The 24,904-nt window shown below is 37.9% G+C and overlaps 1 protein-coding gene across 8 annotated transcripts in view; it reads left to right on the plus strand.

Annotated features, from left to right (window-relative positions):
• LOC102302991 (plasma membrane calcium-transporting ATPase 1) overlaps window positions 1–24,904 on the plus strand; it is a 142,348-nt gene that overhangs the window by 54,148 nt on the left and 63,296 nt on the right. For all 8 annotated transcript variants that reach the window (XM_042218962.1, XM_042218959.1, XM_042218961.1 and 5 more), the window contains one exon: window positions 15,223–15,636. In XM_042218962.1, the coding sequence (XP_042074896.1) occupies window positions 15,441–15,636 (196 nt within the window). In that variant the 5' untranslated portion in view covers window positions 15,223–15,440. The remainder of the gene's footprint in view (window positions 1–15,222; window positions 15,637–24,904) is intronic.

The following is a 24,904-nucleotide window of genomic DNA, read 5'->3' on the forward strand; positions in this document are numbered from 1 at the left end:
CTGTGCAATAATTGTCACCTGGTTCACTTAGAGAAATTACCAACTGAACGTCTAATCAAAGTATAGACCTCATTTACATTCGATGGCATCTGGACTCCCAAGTCAGAGACAGTTAAATGTTTATTGTGTAAAAATGCTAAAAAAAATTCGTGATGCTTTCCTCTTCAGAAATTTGCTTTGATGTCTTTATAATAATCCTAATATGGTTTGCTCGGTATCAAATGTAAGACAGAGATTGTTGTTCAAACAGGAATTGCTGATGGCCATCTCAGTATGACTTTACATAATGCAAATTTTCCCAACCTGAAACAAAATACACTGCACAGGGAGACTCACTCCACATCAGCGTGGCGGTACGAGCGAGAGCTCACAAGGATCAAAGACGTTTTTCTTTCTCGACATGTCACGTTTGCAGTGTGATATCTACAATGTGATACTTTAAAATCTACTACAATGGCATTACTTTTTACAGGCCACAATACAGGAAATACAAAAAGTTTACTAGACATATTAATGAGTGAAGAAGAAGAGGTGCAGTCTCAGTGTAAGCTGTTGTGCTATGACAACTGCACACGGTGCAGATTTCCAGTTGGGTCATTTAAATTGTAAAAGTCAAGTTTTTCGACTGACATTTTGCTGTTCTCATGCCAGATATCCGCTTCCACTTAGGTATTCCCCTTTACAACCTAATCCTGTAACGCCAAATGTATCATATTTCATACGTGAGTTCGGCAGCTATTTCATGGTTCAGCATTTACCAGGCTAATAATAGACTGTGCTCATCTATATACTTCATTTTTTTACCTAAATCTATTAGTTACTGCTCCTTACCCTTAATCCAGGGATACTCTCTATTTCAATAAAAAAATATCCAAAATAAATATTAAGGGTGAATGGATGGAATAAAACCAGATAATTCATATTAAATAAACATTTTCCCAGTCTGTGTGATGGTTTTCTTTGTGAGGGTTTTCACCACGTCCTGCGTAATGTTCAACTTTGGGTTGACTCCAAATTCTTCCCGTTTAGAGCAACGCCAGCGTTCACAGTGACAGCTTAGCCTGAGCTTGAACCCGTGTGCGCACAGTTTGATCGACATCCCCCTAAGGGGACGGGGCCTTCCCCGCTTTCGTCACAGCCACTGATCAGTGGCAGATTTGAGAAAACTTTCTGTTCTGCAGCGTTGAATATTACAGAGCTAATGAAAAAGAATAACGTGGCGCATAAACATGCTGTGCAGTCCTTCACAAAGTAGAATATCGGGTCATTCTACACAAATAAACAAAATTACATTAACATGTTTGCAAAGTTGATTTGAATAAATTGTAAATAATTGCCGTAAAGAGTTTACAGATTTATCTGTGTCAACATCTGTGTCAACGTTTATTAATAATTGCTGCACTTTTACAAGTAAACAAAGAGGAGCTTGGGAGGATTTGTTTTATGCCCCATCTCTCGTTTTTTTTTTTTGTTTTTTTTTTTGGTCTTTTTGTCAACTGGAAAATATTAATAGAAAAAGCTCGTGTTTTTCTTTTTTTTGTATTTACACGCTTTATATTATTGACCGCCACAGTTTCACACGGCACTGGCCTCTCCCAGATAAACAATCCCGTAAGTCTGTTTCATGTTTTCAGTAACTATTTTTGAGTCATTAGTCGCAACATAAGAACGCGGTAATAAAATGAATGCTTGTTTGTTCTAAGTTATTAAAGAAATTGTTGATGATGTCACTGTGATGGAATGTGTTAATTATGGATAATGAGATTACTTAATTACAGAGGCAATAAGAGAATGAAATGTGCGACTATTTAATTAAAAAAGATCAAATATCTACGTTTACATTCATTATTCAGATGTGCATTAAAGAAACCAAATGAGTTACCATGTTGTGCTTTTAGTGTGTTTTGATGTACATGGGCAGAGCTTCAGTGTGCAATTCATAGCTCAGTTTCTTATCAATTTCCTATTAATAGCAGTATTTTTCAGAAGCTTTATGACCGTCTTATCAGCATGGATATAATCAGCAACATTAGTCAGAACATTAATGTTTGTTACTTAATAAAAGGCCCTCATTCATGAATGTGAAATGGAAATAAAACAAAACTGCACAACCCACATATTTTGGGTGGAGTTTCACAAACAACATACACCTTCTGTTTGTTGACTATACAACCACGCCCAGCTCAGTTCGAAGGTAAGCATTTTGACCTTAAACCCTAATGACACACCTGCTCATTCAAACAAAACACACATTTTCTAGCCTGTCAGGTCACTGAGTGTTTGCAAGGTTGTCAGGCTTTAAAGAGTTGTTTCCTTATCACAAACATAAGTGGGGGAACAAAGTGATGACACGAAGATACACCACCAGGTTGCATATACTGTCACAGTGCAGAAAAAAATTGGTTTGTTTCATCTGCTTTGCAAAGGCATTGAAACCCACAGAAGCTGTCATCTGATAACTGTCATACATAACAAGCTGCAGAGCCATTAAGCTCATGTGCAGGTCAGCTTGCTACTGAATATTAGTGTAGAACTTGGCCAGAAACCATGTTATTGTCACTGACGACTAAAACTGGGTGGGGAGACACATTTCAGTTAAAATACAAATAGAAATAGAAACTAGAATAGAAAAATGGAAAAAATAACTGAAACAATACTGGGCACTTACAAAAGACATGCAGTATGCAGAAGCACTGGTATATAAATTTACTGAGATGTGTATATGTCAATACACACATGTATAATTAATGCTGATTCTTAATTTATAGCATCTTGCATCTGACAAATTCATCTATCGCTAACAACAAAATCTGTCTCTGGAAACCAAATCTAAAGTAAAATCTAAGATTTCAAATGAAATCAAGAACATAATAACAACTGAAAGTTTTTAAAACAACAAGAAAAAATCCTCCTGAATCCTCATGCCAGTCAGTAGAGAAATGGGATTTTCACCTCTTGTGTTTGAGAGCAAGACAGGAAAAATGACTTGCACGTACACAAATCAATACAGAGATGAGAGCCAGTGAAACGCTGCATCCTCTTCTGGTGGTTCATTTTTGATCATTTTCAGTTTTGATTAGATCTGCTCTCTGCTGCTGCACAAACAAACAAACTAATCAAGCATTTGTGGTTGTGGCTAATTCAGGGTTAGTAAATTATGTAATGCCCGGCTCAAACTACATGATTTTCTGTTTGTTACGTTATTATTTGTGTAAGATTAGGCGATTATGGAGTCATAAAATCCTGCTTTTTTCTTACTGTAATCTGTAATGAGAGGGTTAGATTACCATTGCTATTGTAGTGGTGTAAACCCTGACAGGATTTCTTCTTTGTTCCTCTCCTTCCTGCTGAGTTGCTAGTTGGTGTAAACATCTTCTTTTCCTGGAAATCACTAAGTGTATTAAATTTAACTAAACTAAACATAAAGGCGGGCAGCAGGAGTGTGCGAAACTTTTAAGTGAACTGAAAGAAATGTGAAGTAAAAAACTTCACATTTCTGTCCTGAAAAACAAACTAAAATAAAAAAGGCAATTTATTTAGTATTGTATTTATTTTTATTTTTTAGCTCATTTGTGTTTTTTTCCCTTCAAACTAGTGTATTATTCTATTAGACTAGCATGTCTACATGACAGTAAGTCATCCACTACAATGCCTGACAAATACCCAATCTCTATTTTTAGAATTATAAAAATGTAAACGATCACTAAAACTTACAAAAACCTTACCAGCTGGTTAGAGAAACACGTGGACGACCGAAAAGTCTTCGAGCAGCTGCAGCATTAGCTTCCATCCATTATGATGTGAGAGTCACTGCATGAAACCCATTTTCATTTCCCTACATCGATATCGTGTAGCCTAAACAATAGATTACAAAAGCAAAGTAGCCCGCCCCTAACATGTTACAACCACTTGCCGAATGGGAATGGAATATATGTGTAAAACCTAAATCACAAAACCACAAGGTTGTAACACAGGTCCAACTAGCTAACGCTGGAAAATTCTCCAATGTGTAATCACAACTACAAACAAGCTGCACAGAATAATGTACATGTGAAAACCGACAGGTCCGATCAGGTCAACATACACAAGCTAATCCTCCTGCACACTTACATATCACTCGCACAAACCAGTTCTTTCTCAGATTACTGGTGATGAAATATTTCCACTAGCCAAGTGCCAGCTGGAATGAGAAGTAGCTTTCTAATACACTTGTGTGCCGGTTTATTATTAGCTAAAACTAATGCAACAATCCTCTTAAATGCCCTTTCATGAAGGTTATAATGAGTAACAGTTTTAAAGAGGTGTTAATTCTACTGCGAGATCATTTTGGAGGCTGCAGCACATCTACAATATAGAAGTATAAATACACACAGACAGAAAACGCACACTTAATTTAGACACATAAGTGTACATTTTTAAATCTTTTTAGGTGGAGGCTAGTTATTAAAAACTGTAAGCAAGCGTTAGTGATCTAATGACACTCACATCAACACTAAAGGAAAAGCAGGTTATTTAGGCGGAAATTTACCCACTGGGCAAGAACTAGTTGAAAGATGACTTTCCTAGACATCCAAACTACGTCATGGATTTGATTAAAAACGGAAAAGTGTTAAGTCGTCTTTCCAAGTTTTCAAGTTATAATTGTTATGATTTTTGCCTTAAATGCAGAACTGCAGGTGTTAACAAGTTAAGTTTTGACTGAGCACAAAGGCCAAAGAAATACTTTCATTATGCAAGTACTATTCAGATTTTAGTCTTAACGTGAGGCCAAGAACACCCGGCAGCACTGTTAAAAGAAACAATGATGTTAATGCATTACATTTACTTTCTAAAAATGTTACTTTTGATGACTCGATATAGCATTACCCAGAGTTAGATATGATGTCACGGATATGTTAGTTTTTATGTTGTTCTGCAACACTGCAGAAGGCCTGGTGATCTTGAAACCACAGAGCAAAGTTTCCAAGACGTCACCTGTTGGTAGTAACCAAATTATGACCAAATGCTACACTGGAAACAGGTGATGTGTTCGTGAGAGTATTGCTAAAACTGCACATGCCCTTGCAAGTTGTTCATCTACACAGAGATCATTCATAGAAAGATAGTATCTGAGAGACTGGGCAACAAACATTGTTCATATATGCGTGACAGCGGCATGCCTATAGTATGTCTGTCTGCATACTGAAGCTAGCTGGCCGAGGATGATCTGGCTTGGAACGTTGTTCTGTAGGTTGTGAAGCCCGTAGGATCGAAACCAAAAAACAGAAAAAAGAAAAAAATAGAACGAAAATGCATAATGTTTCCGCAGCTTTCCTTGCCACAGTAATGGGCCGATTCCCATTGAAAGTTAAAGGTTTAAAGGTGTTAACATCCAGTGTTTGGTGGAGAACCTTTACTAAACATTTCCTCTGGAAATGCAGTGGGAATGCTGTCAGCTGAAATAATCCAACATTTTCGTGTTTCAATATTTGACAAAGAGAAGATAAGAAAGTCCCAAGAGGTTTTGAGCAGACATCTAAATATAGATGGAGCATCAACGTGGCATTAAGACAACCAGTTTCCGTGCATGAGAGGCAGTGTGTCTGTTCTTTGTCTGTCTTATCTATTTCTTACTGCAGATTAAATTATGCTGTAGTTGCCATGTTGCCAGCCACTCAACTTATATGCATGTGCGATAGCATAAGCTTGTGTGTGTGGAAAACGAAAAAAAAAAAAAAGACTATTTTGGATTATATGTGTGGTTTGAAGAAGCCTTAAAACACTTTATAGTACAAGAACCCAATTGTTACAGAAGCGAGGCATCCCACTTTCACATCATGTGGAGATGGAGAAAGCGCCGTGTTTATAACTTGGTAAGTATTATTCAAAAACTGAGGGCAGTTGAAAGACTGCAGAGCTGGTTATGAATAAATATTCTCATAAACGAGTCTCGCTTTGGAGCCCATTTCTGAGAACGTTTTGGAAAACACCTGAAAACATAAACATGTAGGCACGTCTTTTCACATGTAAACAGTTTGCAGACACACTCTGCCTCAGAGAGGATTGGATTCATGTTTTGGCAGTTCTAACTGCATTTGGTTAAACTAAACAAAACCAAGGTGCACAATGACTCACGCACTGACATCACATCATCACATTGTTAAAATAAAGAAACCTGTGGGACATTAACACAATAGAGTTGTGTTAAAATGTTCAAAAAGGCACCTAAAACGTCAGAAACACCGTCAAGATGACACAATTATCTAGACAGCGCGACTCCTGAATAAATTATTGGCGGGACTGCAGACTTCTGCAGTGCAGATGCTGAACTGTGTTTGTTGGACACGTGGAAGACATTTGCTCAATCTGAGCTCCACCAGGTATCACCATTTTCTGAAACGTACTTAATTAACTCATACAAATAAAACAAGTCACCTCAAATTCAGAAAACTGACCCCTGGCATTAATGAGGCGTTTGGGGTCACTCTGAAATGCCGCCATTAATCAAAGTCAGGTAAAGGATAAACTGACAGACATCGTCACATTTGCACTCTTTTACCTGTGAGAGCCAGAGATTTTCCTTGTTTGAGGTGACCAAATACTTATTTTCCACCCTAATTTACGAATAAATTCTTTACAAATCCTACCATGTGGATTCATGGATTTTTTTTCACATTCTGTCTCTCACAGTTGAAGTGTACCTCTGGTGCAAATTACTGACCTCTGTCATCATTTTAGGTGGGGGAACTTGCACAATCGGTGGCTGACTAAATACTTTTTTGCCCCACTGTATGTTCAGAGTTTTGTTTTTCCCACATTTTCACTGATGTTTTTTTTTTTTCATTTTCTGTACGTTCCGTGAGCGAAACGGATTCTCTGCAGAAGAAAAATGCTGGTGCAAATTACTGACCTCTGTCATCATTTTAGGTGGGGGAACTTGCACAATCGGTGGCTGACTAAATACTTTTTTGCCCCACTGTAACTGGCTTCAGATCAGGTTATAATGAGCATCAGCTGCTTTGATAATTAACCAGGTAAAAGAGATGCAAATGTGACGATGTCTGTCAGTTTATCCTTTACCTGACTTTGATTAATGGCGGCATTTCAGAGTGACCCCAAACGCCTCATTAATGCCAGGGGTCAGTTTTCTGAATTTGAGGTGACTTGTTTTATTTGTATGAGTTAATTAAGTACGTTTCAGAAAATGGTGATACCTGGTGGAGCTCAGATTGAGCAAATGTCTTCCACGCGTCCAACAAACACAGTTCAGCATCTGCACTGCAGAAGTCTGCAGTCCCGCCAATAATTTATTCAGGAGTCGCGCTGTCTAGATAATTGTGTCATCTTGACGGTGTTTCTGACGTTTTAGGTGCCTTTTTGAACATTTTAACACAACTCTATTGTGTTAATGTCCCACAGGTTTCTTTATTTTAACAATGTGATGATGTGATGTCAGTGCGTGAGTCATTGTGCACCTTGGTTTTGTTTAGTTTAACCAAATGCAGTTAGAACTGCCAAAACATGAATCCAATCCTCTCTGAGGCAGAGTGTGTCTGCAAACTGTTTACATGTGAAAAGACATGCCTACATGTTTATGTTTTCAGGTGTTTTCCAAAACGTTCTCAGAAATGGGCTCCAAAGCGAGACTCGTTTATGAGAATATTTATTCATAACCAGCTCTGCAGTCTTTCAACTGCCCCTTAGTTTTTGAATAATACTTACCAAGTTATAAACACGGCGCTTTCTCCATCTCCACATGATGTGAAAGTGGGATGCCTCGCTTCTGTAACAATTGGGTTCTTGTACTATAAAGTGTTTTAAGGCTTCTTCAAACCACACATATAATCCAAAATAGTCTTTTTTTTTTTTTTCGTTTTCCACACACACAAGCTTATGCTATCGCACATGCATATAAGTTGAGTGGCTGGCAACATGGCAACTACAGCATAATTTAATCTGCAGTAAGAAATAGATAAGACAGACAAAGAACAGACACACTGCCTCTCATGCACGGAAACTGGTTGTCTTAATGCCACGTTGATGCTCCATCTATATTTAGATGTCTGCTCAAAACCTCTTGGGACTTTCTTATCTTCTCTTTGTCAAATATTGAAACACGAAAATGTTGGATTATTTCAGCTGACAGCATTCCCACTGCATTTCCAGAGGAAATGTTTAGTAAAGGTTCTCCACCAAACACTGGATGTTAACACCTTTAAACCTTTAACTTTCAATGGGAATCGGCCCATTACTGTGGCAAGGAAAGCTGCCTGGAAATGAATGCATGTTCTCTTTTTTTTTTTTTTTTTTTTTTGTCTTGCAGTGAATCAGGGCTCACAAACATACAGAACAAGTTTCAGAGATATCCTGCAGCTGCGTTCAGTATGCAGACAGACATACTATAGGCATGCCGCTGTCACGCATATATGAACAATGTTTGTTGCCCAGTCTCTCAGATACTATCTTTCTATGAATGATCTCTGTGTAGATGAACAACTTGCAAGGGCATGTGCAGTTTTAGCAATACTCTCACGAACACATCACCTGTTTCCAGTGTAGCATTTGGTCATAATTTGGTTACTACCAACAGGTGACGTCTTGGAAACTTTGCTCTGTGGTTTCAAGATCACCAGGCCTTCTGCAGTGTTGCAGAACAACATAAAAACTAACATATCCGTGACATCATATCTAACTCTGGGTAATGCTATATCGAGTCATCAAAAGTAACATTTTTAGAAAGTAAATGTAACGCATTAACATCATTGTTTCTTTTAACAGTGCTGCCGGGTGTTCTTGGCCTCACGTTAAGACTAAAATCTGAATAGTACTTGCATAATGAAAGTATTTCTTTGGCCTTTGTGCTCAGTCAAAACTTAACTTGTTAACACCTGCAGTTCTGCATTTAAGGCAAAAATCATAACAATTATAACTTGAAAACTTGGAAAGACGACTTAACACTTTTCCGTTTTTAATCAAATCCATGACGTAGTTTGGATGTCTAGGAAAGTCATCTTTCAACTAGTTCTTGCCCAGTGGGTAAATTTCCGCCTAAATAACCTGCTTTTCCTTTAGTGTTGATGTGAGTGTCATTAGATCACTAACGCTTGCTTACAGTTTTTAATAACTAGCCTCCACCTAAAAAGATTTAAAAATGTACACTATACTCGGTAGTCTAAATTAAGTGTGCGTTTTCTGTCTGTGTGTATTTATACTTCTATATTGTAGATGTGCTGCAGCCTCCAAAATGATCTCGCAGTAGAATTAACACCTCTTTAAAACTGTTACTCATTATAACCTTCATGAAAGGGCATTTAAGAGGATTGTTGCATTAGTTTTAGCTAATAATAAACCGGCACACAAGTGTATTAGAAAGCTACTTCTCATTCCAGCTGGCACTTGGCTAGTGGAAATATTTCATCACCAGTAATCTGAGAAAGAACTGGTTTGTGCGAGTGATATGTAAGTGTGCAGGAGGATTAGCTTGTGTATGTTGACCTGATCGGACCTGTCGGTTTTCACATGTACATTATTCTGTGCAGCTTGTTTGTAGTTGTGATTACACATTGGAGAATTTTCCAGCGTTAGCTAGTTGGACCTGTGTTACAACCTTGTGGTTTTGTGATTTAGGTTTTACAAATATATTCCATTCCCATTCGGCAAGTGGTTGTAACATGTTAGGGGCGGGCTACTTTGCTTTTGTAATCTATTGTTTAGGCTACACGATATCGATGTAGGGAAATGAAAATGGGTTTCATGCAGTGACTCTCACATCATAATGGATGGAAGCTAATGCTGCAGCTGCTCGAAGACTTTTCGGTCGTCCACGTGTTTCTCTAACCAGCTGGTAAGGTTTTTGTAAGTTTTAGTGATCGTTTACATTTTTATAATTCTAAAAATAGAGATTGGGTATTTGTCAGGCATTGTAGTGGATGACTTACTGTCATGTAGACATGCTAGTCTAATAGAATAATACACTAGTTTGAAGGGAAAAAAAACACAAATGAGCTAAAAAATAAAAATAAATACAATACTAAATAAATTGCCTTTTTTATTTTAGTTTGTTTTTCAGGACAGAAATGTGAAGTTTTTTACTTCACATTTCTTTCAGTTCACTTAAAAGTTTCCACACTCCTGCTGCCCGCCTTTATGTTTAGTTTAGTTAAATTTAATACACTTAGTGATTTCCAGGAAAAGAAGATGTTTACACCAACTAGCAACTCAGCAGGAGCAACTCGGTAATCTGTAACACCTCTCATTACAGATTACAGTAAGAAAAAAGCAGGATTTTATGACTCCATAATCGCCTAATCTTACACAAATAATAACGTAACAAACAGAAAATCATGTAGTTTGAGCCGGGCATTACATAATTTACTAACCCTGAATTAGCCACAACCACAAATGCTTGATTAGTTTGTTTGTTTGTGCAGCAGCAGAGAGCAGATCTAATCAAAACTGAAAATGATCAAAAATGAACCACCAGAAGAGGATGCAGCGTTTCACTGGCTCTCATCTCTGTATTGATTTGTGTACGTGCAAGTCATTTTTCCTGTCTTGCTCTCAAACACAAGAGGTGAAAATCCCATTTCTCTACTGACTGGCATGAGGATTCAGGAGGATTTTTTCTTGTTTTTTAAAAACTTTCAGTTGTTATTATGTTCTTGATTTCATTTGAAATCTTAGATTTTACTTTAGATTTGGTTTCCAGAGACAGATTTTGTTGTTAGCGATAGATGAATTTGTCAGATGCAAGATGCTATAAATTAAGAATCAGCATTAATTATACATGTGTGTATTGACATATACACATCTCAGTAAATTTATATACCAGTGCTTCTGCATACTGCATGTCTTTTGTAAGTGCCCAGTATTGTTTCAGTTATTTTTTCCATTTTTCTATTCTAGTTTCTATTTCTATTTGTATTTTAACTGAAATGTGTCTCCCCACCCAGTTTTAGTCGTCAGTGACAATAACATGGTTTCTGGCCAAGTTCTACACTAATATTCAGTAGCAAGCTGACCTGCACATGAGCTTAATGGCTCTGCAGCTTGTTATGTATGACAGTTATCAGATGACAGCTTCTGTGGGTTTCAATGCCTTTGCAAAGCAGATGAAACAAACCAATTTTTTTCTGCACTGTGACAGTATATGCAACCTGGTGGTGTATCTTCGTGTCATCACTTTGTTCCCCCACTTATGTTTGTGATAAGGAAACAACTCTTTAAAGCCTGACAACCTTGCAAACACTCAGTGACCTGACAGGCTAGAAAATGTGTGTTTTGTTTGAATGAGCAGGTGTGTCATTAGGGTTTAAGGTCAAAATGCTTACCTTCGAACTGAGCTGGGCGTGGTTGTATAGTCAACAAACAGAAGGTGTATGTTGTTTGTGAAACTCCACCCAAAATATGTGGGTTGTGCAGTTTTGTTTTATTTCCATTTCACATTCATGAATGAGGGCCTTTTATTAAGTAACAAACATTAATGTTCTGACTAATGTTGCTGATTATATCCATGCTGATAAGACAGTCATAAAGCTTCTGAAAAATACTGCTATTAATAGGAAATTGATAAGAAACTGAGCTATGAATTGCACACTGAAGCTCTGCCCATGTACATCAAAACACACTAAAAGCACAACATGGTAACTCATTTGGTTTCTTTAATGCACATCTGAATAATGAATGTAAACGTAGATATTCGATCTTTTTTAATTAAATAGTCGCACATTTCATCCTCTTATTGCCTCTGTAATTAAGTAATCTCATTATCCATAATTAACACATTCCATCACAGTGACATCATCAACAATTTCTTTAATAACTTAGAACAAACAAGCATTCATTTTATTACCGCGTTCTTATGTTGCGACTAATGACTCAAAAATAGTTACTGAAAACATGAAACAGACTTACGGGATTGTTAAATTATCTGGGAGAGGCCAGTGCCGTGTGAAACTGTGGCGGTCAATAATATAAAGCGTGTAAATACAAAAAAAAGAAAAACACGAGCTTTTTCTTATTAATATTTTCCAGTTGACAAAAAGACCAAAAAAAAAAAAAAAACGAGAGATGGGGCATAAAACAAACTCATCCAGCTCCTCTTTTTTACTTGTAAAAGTGCAGCAATTATTAATAAACGTTGACACAGATGTTGACACAGATAAATCTGTAAACTCTTTACGGCAATTATTTACAATTTATTCAAATCAACTTTGCAAACATGTTAATGTAATTTTGTTTATTTGTGTAGAATGACCCGATATTCTACTTTGTGAAGGACTGCACAGCATGTTTATGCGCCACGTTATTCTTTTTCATTAGCTCTGTAATATTCAACGCTGCAGAACAGAAAGTTTTCTCAAATCTGCCACTGATCAGTGGCTGTGACGAAAGCGGGGAAGGCCCCGTCCCCTTAGGGGGATGTCGATCAAACTGTGCGCACACGGGTTCAAGCTCAGGCTAAGCTGTCACTGTGAACGCTGGCGTTGCTCTAAACGGGAAGAATTTGGAGTCAACCCAAAGTTGAACATTACGCAGGACGTGGTGAAAACCCTCACAAAGAAAACCATCACACAGACTGGGAAAATGTTTATTTAATATGAATTATCTGGTTTTATTCCATCCATTCACCCTTAATATTTATTTTGGATATTTTTTTATTGAAATAGAGAGTATCCCTGGATTAAGGGTAAGGAGCAGTAACTAATAGATTTAGGTAAAAAAATGAAGTATATAGATGAGCACAGTCTATTATTAGCCTGGTAAATGCTGAACCATGAAATAGCTGCCGAACTCACGTATGAAATATGATACATTTGGCGTTACAGGATTAGGTTGTAAAGGGGAATACCTAAGTGGAAGCGGATATCTGGCATGAGAACAGCAAAATGTCAGTCGAAAAACTTGACTTTTACAATTTAAATGACCCAACTGGAAATCTGCACCGTGTGCAGTTGTCATAGCACAACAGCTTACACTGAGACTGCACCTCTTCTTCTTCACTCATTAATATGTCTAGTAAACTTTTTGTATTTCCTGTATTGTGGCCTGTAAAAAGTAATGCCATTGTAGTAGATTTTAAAGTATCACATTGCAGATATCACACTGCAAACGTGACATGTCGAGAAAGAAAAACGTCTTTGATCCTTGTGAGCTCTCGCTCGTACCGCCACGCTGATGTGGAGTGAGTCTCCCTGTGCAGTGTATTTTGTTTCAGGTTGGGAAAATTTGCATTATGTAAAGTCATACTGAGATGGCCATCAGCAATTCCTGTTTGAACAACAATCTCTGTCTTACATTTGATACCGAGCAAACCATGTTAGGATTATTATAGAGACTTCAAAGCAAATTTCTGAAGAGGAAAGCATCACGAAATTTTTTTTAGCATTTTTACACAATAAACATTTAACTGTCTCTGACTTGGGAGTCCAGATGCCATCGAATGTAAATGAGGTCTATACTTTGATTAGACGTTCAGTTGGTAATTTCTCTAAGTGAACCAGGTGCCAATTATTGCACAGCGAGCCAGCTGAAGCTCCCACTGTTATATTAAGCATTCACCAGAGCTTTGAAATTGTTCTGTCTGTCCTCCTCAGTCTGAGAACCACTGACCCAAGCATCATCCTGCAACACCTGTACCAAAAACCACCACTCAGAAAATGCTTAACCCCGGCAGTAATGGTAGTACTTCTCTAACAGGGTCTGTGTGTGTGTGTGCACGCGCTCGTCCATCAAAGAGCGCTAAACTGCGAAAAATGGAGGACAGCCTTTGATGTGCACTTACATAATCTGTAGCGATGGGCTGGAGAGTCAGAGTTTGGCCAGACACACATTTTCACACTCTGACCCAGTGGATATCCTCCATCTCATTGTCTCCTGCTTGATGCTGATTGGCTCTCAGAGCTGCATTGCATTTACAGTGACCTCTGGCTCTTCATCTCTTCATCTAGTTTTTTCCTAAACTCTTGATTATGGCATCTAATCTTTTCCTGATTTGTAGTCTGTAATTAAATTTGCTGCCTGATATTGTTTTCACAGATGCTTCAGTTAATGAATTCAGAGGCCAACTGCTGTCTTCAACTGCTGTGTTTTATTTCACTGTATAGCTGTGCTTTTGCACACATAGTAAGGCTGAGAAGAAGAGAATATGTGAATAAATCAAGGCCTGTGGGCCAACTCGAACCCTTCAAAATGTTTATATGGCTCACATATAATTTCAGTGTTGACCAAATCTGATCCACCCCGTTGTAGCTGTGGTCTAAACACACCAGTGTAACCGAGGGGGGTCAGTCTTCTTCCACTTTTTTTAAATTATTTCTGCAGGAATTGGCCAGTTGGTGCAGCAGAGGAAATGGAAAGCTCTTTCTGATAGTAATGAGTAAATGTTAACTAAGGTGGAAAAATTGCCACTTGGGGTTCAGGATTTGCCCTTGGACCCTTTTTCAATGACACAGTGGCAGTTCTGTAGCATCAGATTCAGAATACTTCATGAATCCAAGAGGAAATTATGTAAATTATGAAATTACTATGATGGTACTACACCCACTGGCAAGCAGTAGTAGTAACCCTACCATACAATGAGGTATTTATTTTATGGCACAGGTGTACTACGTGATCTTGACTAAATGTTATAAAGGCTAATAAATGTTTTTGTGTGGCCTGCTTCAGGGCTTTAATGTGAAAAACTAGCAGAAGACATACATTTTCAATGAAGGTAAACCTTGTCAACAGACCATATCTGTCCAGCACTTGATTTCGTTCTCATTTCCCAGTGTGGTTGTTAGTAAAACTACATTTGACACCCTTGATTTTGAACTCAATCCACAGCTGTTTGCAAGGAAATAAACTATGACTCCCTCATAAATACAACAAAAGACAAAATGCTGCTTTTTCTGACCAGAGTGATAAACTCACAGCATATGGTTAATGGAGAGCAGATATTTACCAAATAACCACAAGTCTCACAGGAGCTGCGCAAACTGATAATAAGTTTATATCATAACGACCTCGGTGATTCAGGGGACTCCTTTAATAATCTAAGATGAGAAAATCTCTTCTCTAATTGGGCAAATTAGTCTCTCTGCTATTAATTAGAAAGATTACTTCAGGAGTCCCTGTAATTTATTTATTTCTTTATTTTTTATGTGTGCTGCTTCTGATGCTGGGCTGGTACGTCTTCAGACAGTTTCCACTCTGGTTCTGGTTTCTAAACAACTGTTTTCCTGTTTTCTATTTTCTCTGCAGAGTAAAACCAGCAGAAAATGTTTACTCCACTGTTTCCATAGTTACTGAGAGGAGCATGCACGTCCAGAGAAGGCTTTAACGTCACAGTTTGTCTCCTCCGACTGCCATCTAAAAGAACTACACTACCCACAATTCCTGTGACTAATAACATAGCCAACGTTTCGATCACTACAAACAAAGACAGTCAGAAGAACGACACTGCTGTGAAGAGGACCACCATGGCAAACAACCCTGCAGACCACCCTCCGGGGAATTCGGTTGCTGAGGGCAACCATGAAGGGGACTTTGGGGTGAGCATGGTGGACTTGAGGACCGTGATGGAGCTGCGGAGCACTGAGGCCGTCAACAAGATACGGGACACTTACGGAGATGTGCAGGGCATCTGCCGCCGCCTGAAAACATCCCCTATAGAAGGTAAGACCGGTTCAATACACACAACCAAACCATTTAAGTCAGTGGATCTGAAACAGTTCACAACCTACAATTTTTATTAGTCTGTGACAATAAAAACAAATGATCCAAGGTGAATTAGATTGGCAGTGGTCACCGTTATATCATCAATAAACACTTTTGGAAAGTTTTCCCTCCAGAAATCACATTTATTCTGCTTAACTGCTTAACTTCTGTCAACACGTGTTAGCTGGGATAGGCTCCAGCCCACCTCTTCATGACCCCATATATGGTGTTATGTACTAAAAAGTCTGGAAGTTTTTTGTTTATTGGAGCCTTGTGTACAGTCAAGAAAGTTTGCTTTTGGTACCTTAGAATGATCTAAACAGTTTTAATGAAGATACTTTTTTATTTCAAACAATGTCAACAATCATGGGTGATAGTGTTTCGAAAGCTTGGCTCTGGATCTGAACAACAGGTAGTTAAAGCCAGAAGGTTGTACCATTTTAATTGACTGTACGAGATTATTTAGTATGCTAAAAAAAAAAAAAAAAAAAAACAAAAAACAAAACCTACACCAGATTAATCACACCCAGAGTATTACGCAACTACGCTTCACGTGGTCTGATGAATGACACACCCGGGCCCAGTACATTTCTGCTCTTATGTTTACCTTTAGATTTGGCAGCACACAGCTGAACCTGCTGTAAGCATGAGCACATGAGCCAACACAACCAGCTCATGTACTTGTCCCCTGTTGGAGTGTTGTGGAATCGCCCTTTAAAGGTGGGGATGGGGCAACCTCCATCTTTGACATTCCTAACAGCATTTAAGTCAGACAACACAAATTCTGGGATTTTAGGAGCCCTAAAAACAAAGACTTGGAAACTGCTTACTCTGTTAAATTGAAAAAACGCAGGGATTGTGTTTCAGTCTGGGCAGGTGGCAGTGGAGATCTGTACCATACACGCTTGTTCTTCAAAAAGGGCTTCTTGTCCTTGCCTTTCACAGTAAAAATCCTGGAAATACACAGTATGTGGCTGTCTTAATACACTATATTTTGCTGCTAAGCAACTGAAAGACATGGGTCACATCTTCCTATCAAATAAACCGAAAAAGAAAAAATGTTGATTTTGTAATGCATGTACAAAAATGACGATAAAACCTTTAATTAGTAGCATTAAATAGATGGAAAAACATACATTTAAGAAATTATTTATTAATTTACAGGAGGAATAAAATCTTAATCTGTAGCTACTATTTTCATGACATTATGCACACTAAACATTTTTTATTAGTACACATTTATAAAGAGTGATTCTAATTGTGAACATAAAAATTGTACTTCAGTTCAAGCTTTTCTTCATAAATCTCTGCATTTAAGAAACACAAAGAAAGAAGCAAGCTATTGCAACAGAAGAAACCAACTTTAACAGTAGTGCACTAATTAACAGCGGTGACGGGACGTGACATTTTTGCTGTGTACTATTAGGATTAGGATTTGTTGGGTTTACGATTGATTCGATGACCTTTCCATTCCTAATCCATTGATTGATATTCCGGTTGGAATCCGTAGTCTTTTTTTATAATCCTTAGTTAGGATTAGGTAATAAAAATCTGTGGTTATGGTTAAGAAAGATGTTAGTTGTCCAAGTTTTCTTATAGCCAGAGTTATGGTTGTGGAAATTCAGGGGAGGTCTGTTCACACTGCCAAAAGTAATGGATTGGACTGAAGGCTATTATTGCAGCACTTTTCCCCTCGTGCAAGTAAAGCTAGCGATTGTCAGACCAATGAGAATTTAGTCTGATAAGATCAAACATGATGAGACTGCAGCCTTATTCAGCAACTCTGAAAGTGACTGTAGCTGGCAGGGCAATAAATAATACTGTTTCTCAAAATTCTTGCTCAGGTATATTGATGGAAGTGCATCAACAGTTACATTGACAACACAAGTAGAGCAGGAGATAAGTGTGTGTGAGCCACGCTTGCTTGGTGAAACATGGATACCCTCGTTATTTTGTGCTAAAAGATGATCATTTTGGAGCTCTATGTGAGACCAGAAAATGGCCGACATGTGGCTGTTTGTTATGTCTCTCTCCCACTCTCATCCTTTGATCCCTCTGTGTTTGTGTATGTGTGTGGTGTGTTTGTTTGTATGTGTGCGAGTGTGTTTGCAGCCACTGGTCCATTCCAGGATTGAAATTAGTTCCAGCCCGTTCCCCTAATGGCTCCATAGATCATTGCTCCGTTCCATTTAGTAATCAGAGGACAGCTGTAGTCGAGTCCTCCACGCAAGAAATTACTCACTTTAATGAAGAAAGTGTAATTATATTTTCACTGCAGAGGGGGGAGGGGGTAAAAAACAACAACGGGGAAATCTGGATGTAAGATTTAGGGCAAACACGCATGAAATGAGACTGTTAGTGTGTTACACTGTAAAGACATCAATCCAGGTTTATTAGTAACATCATGTCCTACATGAGCATCTTTTTGCCATCTAAAGGGCTCCTGCTTTTCCTGTGGGGCAGGGTTATATCACACATGGTCAAAGTTTCTTCATAAATGCAAATAATCCCCCTGAACCTAAATCTCAGGCTTCAGCCTGCTCCTACTACTCACTGCTACAGTGAGAGCAAATATACTTAACCATGTAAATCATGAAATAATTGACAGTAAATTCCATTTTTTTTAAAAACAAAAACAAAAACTGAGCTTTATGACAATTTAAAAAAAAAAAGTCAATTGTCAGGCAACATTTTTGTGCATTTATTGGTCAGTTTGTTTGTCTTAATCAAACAATCACATATAAAGGAGTTAGAGTTAAAAAACTGACAGCACATAGCCTGACGGTGAAGTTGCTAAGCATAGGTCGAATGCCTGTTGGACAAAAGGGGGCAACAAAGTTCATCAAAAGGGGAAAAAGCACAAAAAAGACAACAAGGGATCAAAAAAGCGTTAAGAGAAGCGCAAACAGCAGCAGCAGTGGACAGTTTACATTGTTTTTAAGACTGTTTAACTTCAAGATGGAGAATTTCTTTATCTGGAAACCAAAACTAGCACAAAAGTGGATAAGTGGATCCCACAGACTAGTTGTTTTTGACGCTGCTTCCTAGACACATGATTTTATCTCACACTCATAAGATGTCCAAGAAAATCTCACGCCAGATACAGGAAAACACTCAAGGCCTGTACTTTGTGAAAACAGTGATAAGTTGAAGTGGCGTTTTTTCTTTTCTTTTTTTTTTCCTGACATCAGGCTTCTTTTGCACCAACAGTAGTCCATAAACATCAGGAAGCACAGAATAAAGTTCATGTGCTTAATTTGCAAATGTGCACGAGCCTGGTTAATAAAGAGACTCGCCAGTGAACGCAGCCTAATCCTGGTTTGACAAAACGTTAACAGGACGCTGCACACATTTACGCATATGGCACTACAGCAGTGACTGTTATTTATTCAATTATTCCTGACACACAGAGAATATAGGTCAGGGCCTAACCTTGAATCACAGCCTGAAACAGGTGAGCTACAGCACAGAGTCACCGTGCTACTGTTGAGTCCTTTTACACAGGTTCAAGAGTCCTGAGACTAAAATGAAAGACAAATCCATCCATTTAGTGCATTCCACAAATGACTTTTATTTATTTATTTATTTTTCTGTTACACAGTCAGTATTTGCATTAGTGGCTGTTGCATCTATAGTGTTGATGGATGTTTACGTAACATGACTTCATAAATCATAAGGCTTTAAATTCAGTGGTTTAAAGCCTTTGGTTATTCAATAAAACTGATAAACCGGTAAAACATTTATGAGATTTAGATTCATTTATATCAATTATGTATGATTGTTCCAGTACATCATATGAGTTTCTCTTTGTGTGTGTGTTTCTGTGTTTTTGTTTTTTTTTTGTTAGTGGCTAAAATGACACAGGAAGTTCATTGATACCAATTAAAATACATTTAGATTCATCGTAACTGATATTTGAAACCTGCCTTAATATGTTCATCTCAGATTCACAGCTCTGATTGCAAGTCTTTAGTACAAGTGTTATTTGACAGTATACGCATGGTTTAAACGGCAGTTTGACTGATTACTACAGCTGCAAGGTGTACAATGATATATAATATGTAGCTCAATGAAATCAACAATTTATGACAAAACAAATACCTTAAAGTAAATATGGTGTTATTTCTAATTATATAAATGTATGTTGTCAAGTCCCTTCTATATATAGTAACCAGTTATCCAATCCTTATTTATTTATATACTCCGCACCGCTGCATTGTTGCACATAAACATCAATATGACATATGTCCTGCTATTGTCTGTCATGTTGCTGTTTTTGGCATTATCTGTTTTCCATGCTGTTAAGAACATTGAGAGCAAAGAAAAAAACGATCCCGTTTCCTTGAATGTGTCCACCTACTTTGTCAAAAAAAAGCTGATTCTGATGGACCAGTTATTTGAAATTGTGGTTCAATACAGATGCTCACTTTTAACATGAAAACAAAGAAATCTCTGAAAGTCTCTGTCCCTGAACGTTTATTCAGGGAAGCTGCGCTGACAACAGATAAACATCGGCTACCTCATTTGTCGATACGTTTCTTTCTCTTACCCAGGCTGATACAGGGAGGTGCTGTTATGTGGCTGATATATCACCCCGTCCCTACTTTTTAAAAATTCAATAAACCTATAAAATGTAGCCTAAGTAGTGAAAATGTTTAAGCTATGAAACAGAAAAGCCCAAGCCTAATCATTAAGGTGGCTGTGGTAAAGGCAATGCATTACTAAAACTGTTCTCTGAGATGGACCGACCCTAACTAATCTGATAATTTCACATGTAAAATTAGTGGACTCACCTACTAAATGTTGTTTGTGTCACGGTTTATGGTTGTTTCAGTGCAGGATTTAAAGTTTAGTGCTGGATTTTGACAGCACTGCTACACTGGCTGAACGTATCACAGTTTCCATCCTAATAATAAACTCCAAATTGATTTTACAGTCTGCATGGCAGGCACAGAGTTTGCTGTGGGAGTAAGCTGTATTGATAAATCCTCTTTTACCGCTCTCCTATTCTCCATCTAGAAATGTGAACTATATACCATAACCATAGTTTGTTAGTTTACATCGAAGCATTCAGCTACCCAAGTGGTAGATGATGGAAGCCTGTTTTCTGTGACTCTAAACCAAAAATGAAAAGCAATACTGTGATATACACCAAAAACATATACAGAATTAATAACTTACCACGCATAGTAAGTTAGAACTAAAGGGAAACTGCAAGCTTTTTAGGTTAAACAGCATTTTATTTGTTAATATGGGTTTTGTTCCATGTCAGGATGTTGTAATATCAATGATACAGTGAATGCGCAGTGTCAGAGGTGAGGAGTTAAATAGTGAATATTGTGTGTTTTTTGCCCCTCAAAGCATGTACATCTCATTTATTGTGTCTCTGTGACAGAAGGGAAACCTGCATGAAACCTGAGTCACACACAGGGGTTGTCTGTTTCTCACCTTAAGCTAATTTTCTCACATTGATCGCATGATTTCTTGTGTTGATGTAAACAGATCTGGAATGAGCCTCAGATGAATCATGCTTCTCACAATAGAAAACCTGTTCCTTCTCTCTGATAGCCCGCTGCCATGCTAACTAACCTGATTAGCTCTGTAACAGCTCAGTTCGTCGTTATGTTAGCAGTTAGAGATTTCACACAGTTATATTTAACCACATGCGAGGCGCGTCTTTAGCAGCTCTCTCTCGATGGCTATGATAGATAGTTAGATGCTTCAGTCTGTAAAACCAGCTCATGAATGGACACAGACACAGACCTCGTCATCCTGAGTTGAACCTGATCATTAACACACACAGACACACACACATCCTAAAACCGAAGGCTCAGCTGCAGCTGTGCATCCTGTTGGTTAATGTGTATTGATTAATCAAAGTCTGAGTGTGTTTCATGTTGCGATGACATGCAGCTTTTGAACATAACACACGGAGCCAGATGTAAACTTTATAAAAATACACACGCGGGCCTTAAAATAAGCCTCTATTTTAGGAAAGTGCCACTGAGCAGCAGCGTTTTCTGTCACTGTTCAGGTGAGAAGAAGACAGGAGATAATTCCCTTTGTATTTTGTGTCATCGCTTTTTAATAGCTTCAAGAAATTAGAGCTGAAAGTGGCAGATAAAAATGGATTTAAAGAGTTTCTTACTGTGGCATCAGCTAATGATCAAATGTTCAGTTTCATGCTAATTTTGAAGCGCAAGCGGCATGGAAGTCACACAGATGTCTTCCTGTTTATCTTGTGTACAAATATCGGTCTCATTTGAGAGCCAGCAAAGGCGAAATGCAGTTTATGGTGATGTGAGACAGCTGGAGAAAGTGGAGCCAGAGAAGAGCTGCCGTTGATGACTGATGAATGACTTAAACAATTAACTCTTAACATCAGAATGGCTTTCTGATTAGTTAACTGCTTGTCAAAAGCTCCGATTGGTCGATTTGTGCTGCAGTGAATCAGTCACGTAACTTGAAGTCTTTTCAATAACAACAGAGATGGGGTTTTGGAATGAAACAAATTGTTCTTTTATTCTCGCTGTTAGTGTTAATCTCTCTTGCACAACAACCCATTCCCAGCTTGTCAGTTGATGCCATTTTGTCAAAGACCACACTAGGGCGGCTCATTTATGCACACTCTACTCTTTGGTAACCAGGTAATGATACTAGGGAGATAGTTCTGTCACACCCGGTAGTCATTTTTAAACATGCATTGTTGCTCTCACCATTTTCCCAAAGCTAACCAAGAGTTTTTAGTGCCTAAATCTGACTAGTGAATGAAGCTGAAAGTCTATTTATGTGATAAACTACACAAATCACCATTGCCAGGATTTGCAATTGTACGTGTGGTGCCTCCAATTTGCTGCCGAAACACTAGCTGGGGTTGTAGTTTCTCACTTCCAGCCTATTAACAAAGACTAAAGGCAGCAGATGAACAAGTAGCTGGATTTTCATGCAGAATTTAATGATGATACAGGGAATGATGGCATTGAACAGTTGTAAGTAGTAGTTCTTGCAGAGTAAGCTTTCTAAAGGGTTTGTCTTTATGATGTTCCTGTGGTGTAGTTCAAGTGCAGAAATGTTAGTGGGTGCTTTTTTTTTTTTTTTATATTTTTGACCATTTTATAAACAAAAATGTGCTTCAAGTTTGAGAACACTGAATCATTTTTAGAAAAACTCGTCAAAAATGTAGTCTGGTGATGGGGGAAAAAAAATCACCCCTAGGTCAAATCCCACCATGTTTTGGCCAAAAACCCATGCAGCTTTCGGAGCTGCATGGGTTTCTCTAATCATAATCAAAATACTGGCACTCATCAAAATAAACCACCAACTCCTGAGAAGATAAGTTGGAAACCTAAAATGTTTGGTGGGTGCGTATTTCCTGTGTTCACCTCAGCCATATCCTGTTTGCCGTAATTGACAAATGAACATCGACAAATTCAGAAGCCACCCTCTTGCAGGGCAAGTGGATCCAAACCATGCCAGGAGAATGCCACACTAGTGCAGTCAGTTTTATTTGTAGACCTCAATCTGACATGTGAATTTCAAAGAGCTTCATGGGGAAAAATAATAATTTAAAAGAATAAAAGGACATAGGTTGTAGGGGTGGGGGAAAAAATCGATACTGTGTAGTATCGTGATATTTTGTTTGCTAATAATGTATCGATACAGGGACAGCAGAAATCGATATTTTGTTACAAAAAAGGTTTTTGTGGACTGGAACTCTGACTTCAGAGCATTTTGATGCTTTTTCTGAGCAAGAATCCTGACATTCCTTCACTGTCCAAATGTGTTTAACTTTTTTTTATTGCAGCAATAAACATGACAGTTTACTTATTTTAATTTAAGACATGTTTTATTTTAATTACGTTTAAAACTTTTTTATTTAATGTAAAAATCATATTTTGTTTTAATTTACTTTCAAATTCTTCAGTTGCTGAATGGGCTGCATAGTTTTCATAAATTGCATAGTTCAGAATAGCTATAATTGTACCAGATGGTTGCATTCAGTTAAGTTGGACTAGACTGTAATACAAACCGTTCAAGTTTGTCAACAATAAAACTGACTGAAATGAGAAACTGAGTGTGAGACTTTGATACTAGATAAAATGAATATTGATAAAGTTTACCTTTATGTACAGAATCTGAATATCGCAAAATATTTTTAAAAATTGCAATAATATCGTATCGTGCGTTAAGTATTGTGATAATATCGTATCGTGCGTTAAGTATTGTGATAATATCGTATCGTGGGATGTATGGTGATTCCCACCTCTTAATAGGTTGTTGGAGTGGACAAAGGAAGAGCGATGTGGCAAGAGAAAACAAACTCAGAGATAATAAAAGTAGAAAGCTGACGTGATATTGACGTTGATATTGACACAAATGCTGTTTTCGACCTGAATACTAAATATGGGAGAACTCACATACTGGTTATTACAAAATGGACTTAATGGTTTATTCAGTATGACTCAAATGAGTGACTGAGCAGCTGAAGGCATCAGGAAAGTGTTTACAGAGGTCGAGTCCAACGGTTTTTTCCATAGACTTGTATGTGACAGGAAGTTGTTTCTCTTGTGCAGGTGTCACCCCAAGGTCACTACAAAAATAATTCATTTTTAATAATGCAGAATTAAGGTCTTTCTGGTTTGACACAATTTGTCAGACCCTAAGCTACGTCATCTTCTATGATAGTCTGTGATGCAAACACTAGTTAGATGCAAGATTAAAGAAGTAGATGTTTAAGAGTTTTTTAAATTATCAGTCTAGTTTGAGGAAAGCAGCACCAAATGTTGGGGGCATAAACGGCAAAAGCTGCATCCCCAGTTATTCTCCTCAAGGAATACCAGATCTCTAACAGTTCAGTCATGGAGGATTAGGAGTGCAACTTTGCACATGAAGTGTCAGACAAACAGAAATGTTACATAGCCTTTAAATACGAGCAGAAGTATTTTAAAATCACGCCTCCAGATCCCCTCATTATGGTGTCACCTGTCTGTGTGTACTGTGAAAGGGCTAATTATCAGCCACAGTTCAATTCTGAGCTTTATGTAAATGAATTCCCATACACACACACGGACACACAGACTCACACACACAGTGTACACGTTTGTAGGTTAAGAGGTTTCTCGGCCTGCTGGTCTGTCAGATCTTTTTGAACTCTTTGGTGCAAGAAGTCAGCACCCTATCAGAGTTTCAGTATTAGCTGCATGACCCGAGTCCTATTCACTGTCTC

This window comes from Haplochromis burtoni, unplaced genomic scaffold (genome assembly GCF_018398535.1).
Source record: "Haplochromis burtoni strain Fernald_Lab_line unplaced genomic scaffold, NCSU_Asbu1 Contig_26, whole genome shotgun sequence".
NCBI lineage: Eukaryota > Metazoa > Chordata > Actinopteri > Cichliformes > Cichlidae > Haplochromis > Haplochromis burtoni.